The 14,199-nt window shown below is 44.2% G+C and overlaps 1 protein-coding gene across 2 annotated transcripts in view; it reads left to right on the top strand.

Moving 5' to 3' along the window:
* The first annotated feature begins 324 nt into the window (after positions 1-324).
* ANKFY1 (ankyrin repeat and FYVE domain containing 1) overlaps positions 325-14,199 on the top strand; it is a 71,508-nt gene continuing 57,633 nt past the window's right edge. For both annotated transcript variants that reach the window (XM_055403979.2, XM_088828798.1), the window contains exon 1: positions 325-379. In XM_055403979.2, the coding sequence (XP_055259954.2) occupies positions 370-379 (10 nt within the window). In that variant the 5' untranslated portion in view covers positions 325-369. The remainder of the gene's footprint in view (positions 380-14,199) is intronic.

The following is a 14,199-nucleotide window of genomic DNA, read 5'->3' as shown; positions in this document are numbered from 1 at the left end:
TTTTACAAACAAACCTAAAACCAAAGAAAAGCCCTTTCTCGACCCCCTCACAGCCATATTTTCCCAAAGGGTAGTCAGTGCTCGCTGCGCTCATCCTTTTCAGTCCCCTCCCTAGGGCGTGGAATATGATAGAGCCCAGTCAGGATGTGATAAGTCCAGAGCCTCGAAAGCACTAGGAGCAGAGAGCCAGAATTTCAGTTTCTCGGGTATCCAACTACCCCCGCTACTTTCATTCACTGCTCTTAGCCTGTCTCGACTCCTCCCTCTGGCTGGCTTCCATGACTCTCGCGAGACTTGAGGGCCTCCTTTACGCGCCGCTCCAGTTGAGCGGTGCACATCTCGCGAGGCTGAGGCAGGGCCGGGCCCGACATGGCGGAAGGTAAGGTTTTTGTGGAGCCGCGCGGGAAGGCGCGGAGCTGTGGGGGCGCTGCTGGCTGGGCCAAGCAGCCCTGAGAGGGAACGACCGGGCATAGTCGCATGGGGCACAGCGGGTCTCGCGAGCCTTCCTGTCCAGCCTCTGCCGGGCGCCTCGGGCGGGGGGTCCCGAGCGCTATTCCTATGGCAACGCCCCTCCCGGCGTCCCCGACCCCAGGGGACCGCTGCGGGGTCCGGAGCCGGTCACTAGGTCGCGTGCCGGGACTGAGTGCAGCTGCTGGGATCCCGAGGGCCGCCGGGGAGGCTCCTTTGATTACCAGCGGCGCTGGGACGGCGGGGGAAGTAACACTTCTCCTTAGGAAATCGAAACTGCTGTCCTGGCAGGTCCCGCATCCGGAAGGGGTACATCCCTTGCCTGCAGAAGAGCCTGGGACTCTTCCCGGGGTGAGGGTGGGGGTGAGCCAGGGCTGTCACCGGCCGACGCGCCAGACGGGCGTGCGCTGTAGCCCCGGGAGATTGGGTCGGCTGGGGTTCTTTCCCTAGGTTTAGAGATGTGGACAGGAGGAGGGGGTTTGCTAGGTAGAGTAGTTGGCCAAGGTCACACTGCTCCTAAAAGACGTGCTACACCAGACCTCGGCTCCTTTGCCTCTCAGTCCTATCCTTACCTGCTTTCTGGCGCTTTCTTTATGACACTGCAGGTAAAGGCAGTTGGGCCTCTCCCATTCTGTCTCCCTTAAGGTAGCAGTATTAGAATCCTTCATTGTCAAAACCTTGTACAAGTCGGGGGAAAGGAGACCCAGAGATGGGAGTTACCTGCCAGGGACCCTAAAGTGATGCTGTTGGACCTGGCTAGTGTGCTTCTCATGTTCATCCCGTTAATTGGAGGAAAACACTGCTTCTTCGACAAAATGATTATTGCGTATGGATGCAATAGACTGGTGCTCCCTCCTCGCCTATTGATTTTGAGCTAAGCTTTGTCTGACCCCATCTTTACTTGAATCTTCTCTTTGGGCAGCCCCTGACAGTTTGCAGGCTTTTCTCATTTGATTAGACTTGGCAACAGCCTTGTGAAGGAGGCCTAACATGGGTGTCATTTGCACTTTATAGATAAAGGAATTGAGGCCAGAGTTCTAGAGATACTCAGGACCAGTACCCACTGTTGATCTGATCTTTCTACCAAGCTATACCCGCTGTGGGGGAAACATCAGATAAATATTGTATGAAAATAGAGGAGGATTAAGAGGAATAGAAAGAAAGCTAAGGCATCCCCTGAAGCTAGTTTTTTGGATAAATCAGAGTGTTGTTTAATATTATTTTAACATAGCGGGCAGCCAGCGCAATGGAGCTTGTTGCCCAGAGCAGTGAGTTGGAGTGGAAAGGTTCAGGAAGGCTTTAGTGGGGTGACATTGTCCAGCGCCTTTACACCAGTTAGAGAAGTTGAATGTTTTGGGAGTACGTTACTGAGATTGAAGTTGTAGAGAGCAGCTGGTTTTTCATTCAGCAGTTTTCCTGAGCATCTGCTGTGTTTGCTAGTCCGATTCCAGCTTGAGGACCTCCTGCTACCTGAATATGCTGATCAGTAACCCTGCAGGTGCCTTGAGATTTGTGTTAGGGTAACCTTGAGAGACATCCAGCTCCTGGAGAACACACCTTAAACAAAGCATCCTTTCAGGGTTCAATTGGCAAAGGAGTACAGATAGGTAGGCATAGTCAGGAGGTTCTGACTTGACAGTTTTTATTGTCTTTTCTGTGTTCCAGTTTTCTTCCTCTATGTTCTGATTTAAGCTTTTTGGCAACAATGTTGCAAACTTTGGGAAGATTCTTGAGTGGATCATTCTAATCCAGTTACCTCATTAAACTGAGGTAACTAAAGATTAATTAAGGTAATTAAAGATTAGCTGGACAGTGTTTTGCAGAGGCGTTAACTTGTTAAATGCTGCTAACTTTCGGAGAAGGCAATGGCAAGCCACTCCAGTACTATTGCCTAGAAAATCCCATGGATGGAGGAGCCTGGTAGGCTGCAGTCCGTGGGGTCGCTAAGGGTCGGACACGACTGAGAGACTTCCCTTTCACTTTTCATTTTCCACTTTCACACGTTGGAGAAGGAAATGGCAACCCACTCCAGTGTTCTTGCCTGGAGAATCCCAGGGACGGGGGAGCCTGGTGGGCTTCCGTCTGCGGGGTCACACAGAGTCGGACACGACTGAAGTGACTTAGCAGCAGCAGCAGCAGCTTGTACTTTAATCAGAATTTATCCAGCTGGCTATGCTTGGTTAGAAATACTCATTTAAATATAAGCAAATAGCAAAAAATCCATGTCATGTAACAATTGGATGCTCTGTAAGCACACTCTATGGGAGCCTCCCTGATAATGGTTTTCCTTTGGTGATGCAAGTATGTGAGCCTGGGGGAAATGGCACTTAGAAATAGTAAACACAACCTGCCTAGACTGACTTCTACAGTAACTTCTTAGTGGGACTCGTGTGGAAACCAAGCTTCTTTCCTTCCATCCATCCGTGGATATTGCTTTGACTGTATATATTTAAGTAAAGTCCTAAAATTAATTTCGGTTTCCACTTTACTTCCCTGAAGCTATCCAGCTAATTGAAATGTCCTTCATCACTTGGAAAAGTCCCTCCAACTTGGTCTTCCTGCTTTTACTTTTTCTCCCTCATTTTGCTTCTCCACAACCTGTTTTTTTACTGTTTCCAGGGTTCCCTTTAAAACATAAATCAGATCATGTCTCTCTGATTCTTTGCAGTACACCTACGTTCCACATGCTCCCTCCCCACTTCTGTGGCTCTCAGCGATCTTATTCCAAAGCCTTCCAGTGACCTTCAGGTCCCAACAGAGTCTGACTGCTGGTTAACACTGTTACCTTATTTCTTAATTTATTCACGGAGCTTTTGCCACACTAACGTCCTTGCTATTCTTCGTACATTCCCAGGACGCTTCTACTGCAGTGTCTTTGTCCTGCAGTTCCCTTGGCCTCAAGCACTCTTCCTCAGTTTCTCCACATAGCCAGTCGACTTTTATTCACTCAGGTGTCTGTTCAGTTCTCACCTCTTTAGAGATAGTCCCTAGATTTTGTCTGTCTTTTAATTCCCTTGCTGGAATATGAACCCCCACAAGGGCAGAGACTTTTTCTATTTTGTTCATTGCTGTATCTCCTAACTTAGAATCATGCCTGTGGTTGAAGGAGTGGATAAATTATTGAGTGTCTTTTACAGACATCACGAAGAGTTGCTGGGAATTCCCTGGCGGTCTGGTGGTTACGACTGCTCACTGTCATTGCTGAGGGTCAGGGTTCAGTGCCTCGTTGAGGAACTGAGATCCTACAAGCTGTGTGCCTTGGCCAAAATGAATAAATAAATAAAATCTAAAAAATGAAAAGTTGTCTGGGTACATCCTTAGTCTCTTGTCCGGTAAGCTGCCTGGTCCAGGCATTAATGTGCTCTGAATAATATCAGGCTGCTGGGAGCTGCTAACCTACTTTTCATCCAGCCCAGTTTAGTCTTAGCAGTCGCGCAGTGTTTGAGAGCTCAGTCTCTGCAGGTGGACATGGGTTTGAATCCTAGTTTTACTAAGCTGTGATCACAGGCAAGCCAGTGAATTGCTCTCAGTCTCAGTTTCCTCAGCTTTGAAAGGGGGATCATCTCTATCTCAAAAGAAATAGTGTCTCAAGCACCTTTATATCACAGTGCCAGACATTTTGACAGTCTCTCTCTTGTTAAACCTGAGTAGGCCTGGGACTTATGGTATTTATTGAACTCCACCTAGTAAGTAAGACACTGTAGGGTGGAGGATGGGACGAGCATGGAGTAGGGGTGGAGGGAGAGGTACAAAAGAAGAGCCAGACCTAGAGCCTTTTCATAGGGAATGCAGCAGTCCAGGAAAGGAGGTGAAGAGTATGTGTGTTAGAAATTGCATTGTAGGACAGAAAGTGAAAAATGCTTAACAATACTCAGGTTAGGAAGACATGCTTTAGAAAAGTGGTGGGGGGAGTGTTTGGGGTGTCAGGGGACGCCTGTACTACAGGAGGTAAGCTGGGCTTCTCTGGGCTGGGCTTGGGAAAATAGGCCTCTTTTGGACATGGGTTGGGAAGAGGTCACAATTCTCAGTGGAAGAAATAGCAGGATCTGAGGTTGGAAAAGTATGTGACAGGCCAGATTATGAAGGGATTGGTTAAATAAGCATTTGGATTTTGTTTCACTCTGTGGTCCATGGGGTAAGGCTACTAAAAGGTGTCAGCCAAGGTAGTGACATGACTAGAACTGTCTGAGGCGAGTGTAAGAGGCTGTAATGTGGAGGATGGATTTGGGGGGAGGGGTGTCGGAGGGACTGTAGTAATTGATGACGAGTCCTTCAGTAAGGGTCATTGGGCTTGGTAAGGACTGATATGAGAGACACTCACTATAGACGGCGTAAAACATGGGGCTGTTGAAACCTGTTTGCATGTTGACAAGAGGGTGAAAGCAAAGATGACTCCAGGGTTCTTGTCTGGATGATTCAGATAATGGCTGTGCTGTTGACAGGAAGAGAAGGAACAGATTTGAGAACTAATATCTTTACCTCTGTTGTGGACAGATTTCGCCATGCCCAGTATACCTTTAGAGGATTATGGGTTAGCAAGTAGTTGGAAGTATTTCCAGTCAGACTAGTGTTTGTGTGAAAATTAGCTAGTGAGCTATTATTTGTCGAGTATTTCCTATGCAGCCAGCTCTACCTCTGATCAGTGCGACAGAGTGAGATTTTGAAAAACGTGTAAGTCACACCACTGACTTGGAAGCAAGTCTTATCCGTTGAATCACAATCGGGAAAAAAGTATTTTATGGAAAATTCTATGGACAGAGGAGCATGGTGGTCTACAGTCCATGGAGTTGCAAAGAATCAAACACAACTAAACACACAGCACACCCACAGGCAACTATGCTGGGGATGACATAGTGAGCATCACACAGTCTCAGCCTTAGTGGAAATGCAGCCAAGACGGGAAGGCAAAGTTTCTCATATTGTGCTTATACATACTGTACATGTAGTTCACTGAGTTTTCTTCTTTGCGTTGATGATGAGTCGTACCACTGTCCAGCTGAATGCTGAAGGTCAGTAACCTAGTGGTCATCCCTGTTGCTGTTCATTCGCTCAGTTGTGTCCGACGCTTTGCGACTCCATGGACCGCAGCATGCCAGACTTTCCAAGCTTGCTCAAACTCCCTGAGCTTGCTCAAACTCAAGTCCATCAAGTTGGTGATGCCATCCAACCATCTCATTCTCTGTCATCCCCTTCTCCTGCCCTCAGTCTTTCCCAGCATCAGGGTCTTTTCCAGTGAGTTAGTTCTTTGCATCAGGTGGCCAAAATATTGGAACTTCAGCTTCAGCATAAGTCCTTCCAGTGAATATTCATTGTTGATTTCCTTTAGGATTGACTGGTTTGATCTAGCAGTCCAAGGGACTCTCGAGTCTTTTCCAACACCTCAGTTCCAAAGCATCAATTATTCAGCGCTCAGCCTTCTTTATGGTCCAGCTCTCACATCCATACATGTCTACTGGAAAAATCATTGCTTTGAAAGTAATGTCTCTACTTTTGACTTCCCCCAACTCTGCATGTGTGTGTGTGTACTAACTCGCTTCAGTTGTATCTGACTCTTTGTGACCGTATGGACCATAGCCTGCCAGGCTCCTCTGTCCATGGGATTCTCCAGGCAAGAATACTGGCGTGGGTTGCCATGCCCTCCTCTGGGGGATCTTCCCAACCCAGGGATCCAACCCACGTCTCTTTTCATCTCCTGCATTGACAGGCAGGTTCTTTACCAGTCACACCACCTGGGAAGTCCCTCTAACTCTGTAGTCATCACCAAATCCTGTGGGTCTTATAAAGCTCTCACATATGTTCTTTCCTTTCTGCTGTCATTCTGGTAGTTTGGGCTGCTGCTGCTAAGTCACTTCAGTCGTGTCCAACTCTGTGTGACCCCATAGACGACAGCCAACCAGGCTCCCCCGTCCCTGGGATTCTCCAGGCAAGAACACTGGAGTGGGTTGCCATTTCCTTCTCCAATGTGTGAAAGTGAAAAGTGAAAGTGAACTCGCTCAGTCGTGTCCGACCCTTAGCGACCCCACGGACTGCAGCCTACCAGGCTCCTCCATCCATGGGATTTTCTAGGCAACAGTACTGGAGTGGCTTGCCATTGCCTTCTCCAGGTAGTTTGGGCTAGTGGTTCTCAACCTGGAGAACCCTGCTTATTAGAATCACCTGGGAAGCTTTTAAAAACTCAAGATTTATGCATCAGTCAGCTTCAGTGACGGAGAAGGCAATGGCAAGCCACTCCAGTACTCTTGCCTGGAAAATCCCATGGATGGAGGAGCCTGGTAGGCTGCAGTCCATGGGGTCGCTAAGGGTCAGACACGACTGAGCGACTTCACTTTCACTTTTCACTTTCACACATTGGAGAAGGAAATGGCAACCCACTCCAGTGTTCTTGCCTGGAGAATCCCAGGGAAGGGGGAGCCTGGTGGGCTTCCGTCTATGGGGTCACACAGAGTCGGACACGACTGAAGTGACGCAGCAGCAGCAGTAGCAGCTTCAGTGAAAATCAGTATATCCCACAAAAAATTTTTTTTCAATCTGAGTCAATGTTGAAGAGGATTTTACTAAATCATTTTTTAAAACAAATATAGCTATGTGCATGTATATAGTATGTACCTATATACATAAATAAAATTAGGTCATCTTTCCTAACTAAGAAGTCTTCAGTAGTAGGTGTTATTTGTAAATGAAGTAAAAGGATTTTTTTAAAGCTACTTTTGTTAAATAATGGCTTCTCGACTTTGTTAAAGCATTTGAGTTGTAACAGGATTGCTAGACTTTTTAAAGGGTGTAAAGTCAAAATACGAATTATCTCTTAGCACCACTCTGATTTTATTATGTCCAAACTTTTTGTCTGTGAATGTGTGTGTGAACTGGGAGGGTACAGACTGGCAGAGGTATCTTGCTATTCCTTTGTGCTCTCCTCCAGATGCTATTGCTGTCTAACCCTTCCTCTTTTCTTTTTTCTTGCACGTGCCTTGTGGCTTACGGGATCTCACTTCCCTGACCAGAGACTGAACCCCGGTACGGTAGTGAAAGGCTGGAGTCCTAACCACTAGGCCACTAGGGAACTCCCTCCCTTCCTCTTTTTATTAGGGTATTTTGTGAACTTGAATTTCAGCAGTAAATACATCCACTTATTTCTTTTCTGTTAAACAATTTTCCTAGAATTGGCACTATAGTTAGTGCTAGTAATCCTAGTGAAAGAAGAATTACATCTGTAATATGACACATTTAGGAAAGTAGTTGTGGTAGTAATGCGTTACCTGTGAGGACCTTATGTTTTCTGATGCCAGCAGGGAAGATAGATTTTTCTGGGAATATGATATGTGCTTTAATGAAATATTGTTATGTAGAAGACTGAAACAAAATTATTTTTTGTAGTTCCAAAGTGAGATGTTACCAGTTTTACACTCATTTTTCTTTTATCTGATGGGCACAGTTAAAGTAGAGTAGGGAGAAAGTCATTTAGTAATTACAGAATTATACAAAGAACACTAATTCAGTGTGAAAATTGGGGGCTGGAAAGAACCATAGAAATGTAAAGAAAGGAAATATCAGGGTTTTGTTCATCTAAAAGGATTTAATGAATACACTGTGGGTTAGAATTGGAGTAGGCAGGGAGTAGAAATCACATTTAAGGTAGGGAATGGGAAGAACATTTAATTCCTAAGTCAGTGAATAATTAATAACTTTTTGTTTGATGTCCTGACGTTGAGACTGAAAATAGATAGGATGGTACAGTGGAATGAGCATGAGCTTTGGCTTAAGATCTTAAATCATGATGTAGAACATTTTTATAATCTTAAAATAATTTCCTCGAACTCCCTTGCATTCATTCAGTCCCATTCCCCTGACCGCTGGCAACCACTGATGTGCTTTAACCGTGAAGCCTGAAATATTTACTACCTGGCCCTTCACTGAAAAAGTTTGCCAACTCCCGACCCAGAAGGAAGAGTCTTATAAGAAACCTTGTTGGTTCCTTTTCTGTCCCATTACTTGCTGATTAAATTATATATATTGCAGTTGATGTTGGTCTCTTTTTCTAGGGTATTCCTAGTGAATGTAGATTTTTTTTTGTCCCAGGCATCTTTGGTTAGGTGAGGAGTGATGAATTACCAGAGAGCGCATCAAAATGTCTCACCTCCAGCTGCACTGGTGAAGAGTAAATGCGTATTATTTGGAAAAATAAGATTAAATTGTGATGCAACTACTGATATTCTTCACTGATACTTAGTATAGCTCTTCTGGTGAAACTGTAGGTTTATCTATTATTTACATTTCTAGGCTTATTTTTCAAAGGGAAAGTGGGAGAAAGAGCAAAAAGAAACCACAGCTGGAAATTAGTCACTTGATAAAGAAGTGGTAGTCAACCTTTAAACTAGACACTGTTCTGAATAATTTAATGTGTTTTAATTACTCCTCGGCAGCACTCTGAGATACTATTATTTTTCCTACTTTACACCTGTGAAAACTGAAGCACAGAAAGAAGTGACTTGCCAAGGTCACACTGCTAGGAAATGCACTGGCCTGGGTTCCAGTCCAGGCAAATGATGCTCCAGAGCACACGGTCTTAATGGCAATATCATGTTGCCTTTCTCAGACTTAGAACAATAGCTCACATTACTGACCTCTTACTGCAGGGAAGGTATGCTTCTGAGGTCCTTGCAGGTATTAGCTTGTTTATATTTACATACTTAACCTAGGTGGAGAAGGAGGCATTTGCCTGAGGTATGACAACTAAAAAGTGCTGGGGCTGGGATCTGACTCCAGAGATTGTGCCGCCCACCACTGCACTGAGCTGTTTAGTTCAGTCGCTCAGTCTTGTCCAACTCTTTGCAACCCCATGAACCGCAGCACGCAAGGCCTCCCTGTCCATCACTAACTCCTGGAGTCCACCCAGACCCATGTCCATTGAGTCAGTGATGCCATTCAACCATCTCATCCTCTGTTGGCCCCTTCTCCTGCCCTCAATCTTTCCCAGCATCAGGATCTTTTCAAATGAGTCAGCTCTTCGCATCAGGTGGCCAGAGTATTGGAGTTTCACCTACAACATCAGTCCTTCCAATGAACACCCAGGACTGATCTCCTTTAGGATGGACTGGTTGGATCTCCTTGCAGTCCAAGGGACTCTCAAGAGTCTTCTCCAACACCACAGTTCAAAAGCATCAATTCTTTGGTGCTCAGCTTTCTTCACAGACCAATTCTCACATCCATACATGATCACTGCAAAAACCATAGCTTTGAATAGATGGACCTTTGTTGACAAAGTAATCTCTCTGCTTTTTAATATGCTATCTAGGTTGGTCGTAACTTTCCTTCCAAGGAGTAAACGTCTTTTAATTTCATGGCTGCAGTCACCGTCTGCAGTGATTTTGGAACCCAGAAAAATAAAGTCAGCCACTGTTTCCCCATCTCTTTGCCATGAAGCGATGGGACCGGATGCCATGATCTTTGTTTTCTGAATGTTGCGCTTTAAGCCAACTTTTTCACTCGCCTCTTTCACTTTCATCAAGAGTCTCTTTAGTTCTTCTTCACTCTCTGCCATAAGGGTGGTGTCATCTGCATATCTGAGGTGATTGATATTTCTCCCGGCAATCTTGATTCCAGCTTGTGCTTCTTCCAGCCCAGCGTTTCTCATGATGTACTCTGCATATAAGTTCAATAAGCAGGGTGACAATATACAGCCTTGACGTACTCCTTTTCCTATTTGGAACCAGTCTGCTGTTCCATGTCCAGTTCTAACTGTTGCTTCCTGACCTGCATACAGCTTTCTCAAGAGGCAGGTCATGTGGTCTGGTATTCCCATCTCTTTCATAATTTTCCACAGTTTGTTGTGATCCACACAGTCAAAGGCTTTGGCATAGTCAATAAAGCAGAAATAGATGTTTTTCTGGAACTCTCTTGCTTTCTCCATGAGCCAGCGGATGTTGGCAGTTTGATCTCTGGTTCCTCTGCCTCTTCTAAACCCAGCTTGAACATCTGGAAGTCACAGTTCACGTATTGCTGAAGCCTGGCTTGGAGAATTTTGAGCATGACTTTGTTAGCGTGTGAGATGAGTGCAGTTGTGCGGTAGTTTGAACATTCTTTGGCATTTCCTTTCTTTGGGATTGGAATGAAAACTGACATTTTCCAGTCCTGTGGCCACTGCTGAGGTTTCCAAATCTGCTGGCATATTGAGTGCAGCACTTTCACAGCATCATCTTTCAGGATTTGAAATAGCTCCACTGGAATTCCATCACCTCCACTAGCTTTGTTCGTAGTGATGCTTTCTAAGGCCCAGTTGACTTCACATTCCAGGATGTCTGGCTCTAGGTAAGTGATCACACCATTGTGATTATCTGGGTCGTGAAGGTCTTTTTTGTATAGTTCTTCTGTGTATTGTTGCCACCTTTTCTTACTATCTTCTGCTTCTGTTAGGTCCCTACCACTTCTGTCCTTTATTGAGCCCATCTTTGCATGAAATGTTCCCTTGGTATCTGTAATTTTCTTGAAGAGATCTCTAGTCTTTCCCATTCTATTGCTTTCCTCTGTTTCTTTGCATTGATCGCTGAGGAAGGCTTTCTTGTCTCTCCTTGCTATTCTTTGGAAGTCTGCATTCAAATGGGTATATCTTTCCTTTTCTCCTTTGCTTTTCACTTCCCTTCTTTTCACAGCTATTTGTAAGGCCTTCTCAAACAAAAGCAAAAGCCATTTTGCTTTTCCCATTTCTTTTTCTTGGGGATGGTCTTGATCCCTGTCTCCTGTACAGTGTCACGAACCTCTGTCCGTAGTTCATCAGGCACTCTATCAGATCTAGTCCCTTAAACCTATTTCTCACTTCCACTGTATAGTCATAAGGGATTTGATTTAGGTCATACCTGAATGGTCTAGTGGTCTTCTCCACTTTCTTCACTTTCAGTCTGAATTTGGCAATAAGGGGTTCATGATCTGAGCCACAGTCAGCTCCCAGTCTTGTTTTGCTGACTGTATACAGCTTCTCCATCTTTGGATGCAAGGAGTATAATCAGCCTGATTTCAGTGTCGACCATCTGGTGATGTCCATGTGTAGTCTTCTCTTGTGTTGTTGGAAGAGGGTGTTTGCTATGACCAGTGCGCTCTCTTGGCAGAACTTTGTTAGCCTTTGCCCTGAGCTGTAGGTTCTCCATTATTACTCAGAATGATAATTGTATACTTCTTCCTGTCAGAACTTTATAGCTTGCTGGTACTTCAGGGACACATTTGCTTGCTATTTGCAAGCAGATACATTGCCCACAGAATGATATCTCAGCCATGGGTGCTTTCTTTGTTATATCAGGAAATGGTGTGGCAATTGCGGTACCACTGGTAGGTGCACTTGTGATCAGGGTTTTCTCTTACAAAAGATGCAATATGGGGAGCAGCTGTGATTTCATGAATGAGAGCCTATATCCTAACACCCTCCTTTTATCTCATCTCTTCTCTGATCATAACCTTTGTAGTTTATGTCTCATATTGTTAGGGAACTGTTGACCGAAACAAGTGTCAGGATCGAGGCTGCAGGTAGAAATTTGTGTCAGTAATTCTGAGAGCTAGTAGAGCTATTGCTGTAATTTTTGGATTTACCTGTGTATAACTGGTATCCAAAGAAATTTACAAAGATTCCTTGAGAACATTTTTGAAATAGAACTTTTATGATCTTTAAGGGTTGGAGGAGTTCGTAACTTTCTGAGGCAAACGTCCTCATAGTGGAATCAGTATCCAGATTCTTTGTGACTGTTAGTTTCATTCTTGTCCCTCCTGTTTGTGAGTTCCTACAAAAGTAAACACTACTTCTATATTTTATATAGATTTTATGTTTGGCACTACTTTGGTGCTATATTATTTGGAAAATGTACAAGTTAAACTGCCCTTTTTAAAAAACTCTTAGGGGCAACTGCTGATCTTCCATAAGAATGATAGTTTAAGTGAAATGGAAATGCAGAATATTTATGGGTGCTATAGTGTTGGTGGATTTTGGGACTCTTGAGCAAAAGGTTGGCTAGAATAAGGTGTAATTGAAACCACGGTTAATGGGTTCAGTTTGCTTCAGGGAAGAAAAATCTGCAATCCATAGCCACAGGCAACCCCTGTGAAAACTTAGCAGCTGTCTGTTGGGCAAGTAAGATGTGACTATAGCCACCTGTTTGAACTAGCAAGATAAGGTGTCCTCTTGTTATCCATTAAATTGAGTTAGGCAGAGGCAGGTGACTTGCAGGCCTTCTTGCAGTGGTTTTTATGGAGGACAAGGGTAGGTCTTGCTTTCTAATGATTTATTTTTCTCCTGGAGCCTAGTGTTGTGCCTGGCCCACAAACCTGTTGACTGATACTAATTTAAAAGGAAAATCTGACCAAGAAGGTAAATCACTGAAGTCTTTCCCTTATATTTTCTGGGCCTAATATGCTGCAAACACTTACAGGCTTTATTCAAATTTTTTGGAGTGAAATGCAGCTTGTCTGAGATGTCTTTCCTTGCACTGCCTTAAGGCCAAGGGATCTTGCTCTGTGCTGTATTTGTATCCCTTGTCAGAGTGCTTTCAGGTTTTCAGCTTGTTTTTCTTAATTGCCTGTCTTCTCCATTACCCAGCAACCTTGTGAAAAACATGTGCCAAGATGGTTTTCTTTACTTTCACCCTGGCACTTTATAAATTTTCAATGAACTGCTAGGTTTTATAGCTGCCTTCTTAAGAGTTGCAAATCTCTGGATAAGCTGATGAATGAACAAAAAAATTGCAGTTCTGTTGATCTTCTATATAAACAGTAGTATTCCCAGATCAGTCTAACTGTGTGTGACTTGGGGACTGAGCTTTTTCTCCAGGCCAGTCATCCCCATACCTGGGGTCATCTGAAAAGCACTGTACATTTCCTGTGATCCCGCTCCAGATCTGCTGAATTTGGGTGCTATCTCGTTAGTTCAGATTGCACGCAGCCAGTCTGGGAGTAATGTCCTCAAGAGCAGTCTGAGACAAGAAGTGGGTAGGGGTCATGGGCCTGTCCCCTTTGTGCTCCTCAGTTCATTGTCTGGGAATTGAGCCAGAAGAAATGATCTTTAGGTTCCTTCCTTTCCTAAAGTTTTGTGATGTGTAAAAACCCTTGCACTTGGGTATTAGAAAATTATTTACTTTCCCTCATACTTGTAACTGTTTTCCATAATCTTTAAAATTTGTATAAAATATTATATTTGCTTTGTAAGTGCACATCGATTTAAAACTCAAATAATATTACAAGACTTAAAAAATAAAATTTTGCCACCCCTCAGAACCCACTTCCCAGACTACTTTCCCCTCTTCTCTGTTGACCTCTAAGTGATAATACTGCCATTTCTAGATGGATCAATGATGGACATTGGCTGACTTTTTCCTGTGGTAGGTTAGGAGTTGCCTCTTGGAGAGCTTTTTTTTTTTATTATACAGCCTAACTTGTGCTTCTTCCAAATTAATAATAATGAAGGTTTAGTTTTTTTTTGGCCTTGTTGTATGGCTTGCAGGATCTTGGTTCCCTGACCAGGGATTGAACCCAGGCCATGGCAGTGAAAGCACCGAGTCCTAACCACAGGACCACAAGGGAATTCCCTAATGGCGATTTTTAAAAGCATGTTAGGCTCTACTCTTTCGTTTGGGGATTGTCAGTGCAGACTTGTTATATGAGGTGATGAAGTACTTAAAGCCTTGATAGCTCGTTCATTATTTAGCATTGTTTTTCCATTTCTGTTTTTCCTTTTGTTCATCACCTTATCTTTCTGAT

Source organism: Moschus berezovskii, chromosome 20 (assembly GCF_049115385.1).
Source record: "Moschus berezovskii isolate FMDL1 chromosome 20, NW_MosBer_1.0, whole genome shotgun sequence".
Taxonomy (NCBI): domain Eukaryota; kingdom Metazoa; phylum Chordata; class Mammalia; order Artiodactyla; family Moschidae; genus Moschus; species Moschus berezovskii.
Note: the sequence above shows the minus strand (reverse complement) of the source record. Positions and strands in the feature narration are given on the sequence as shown.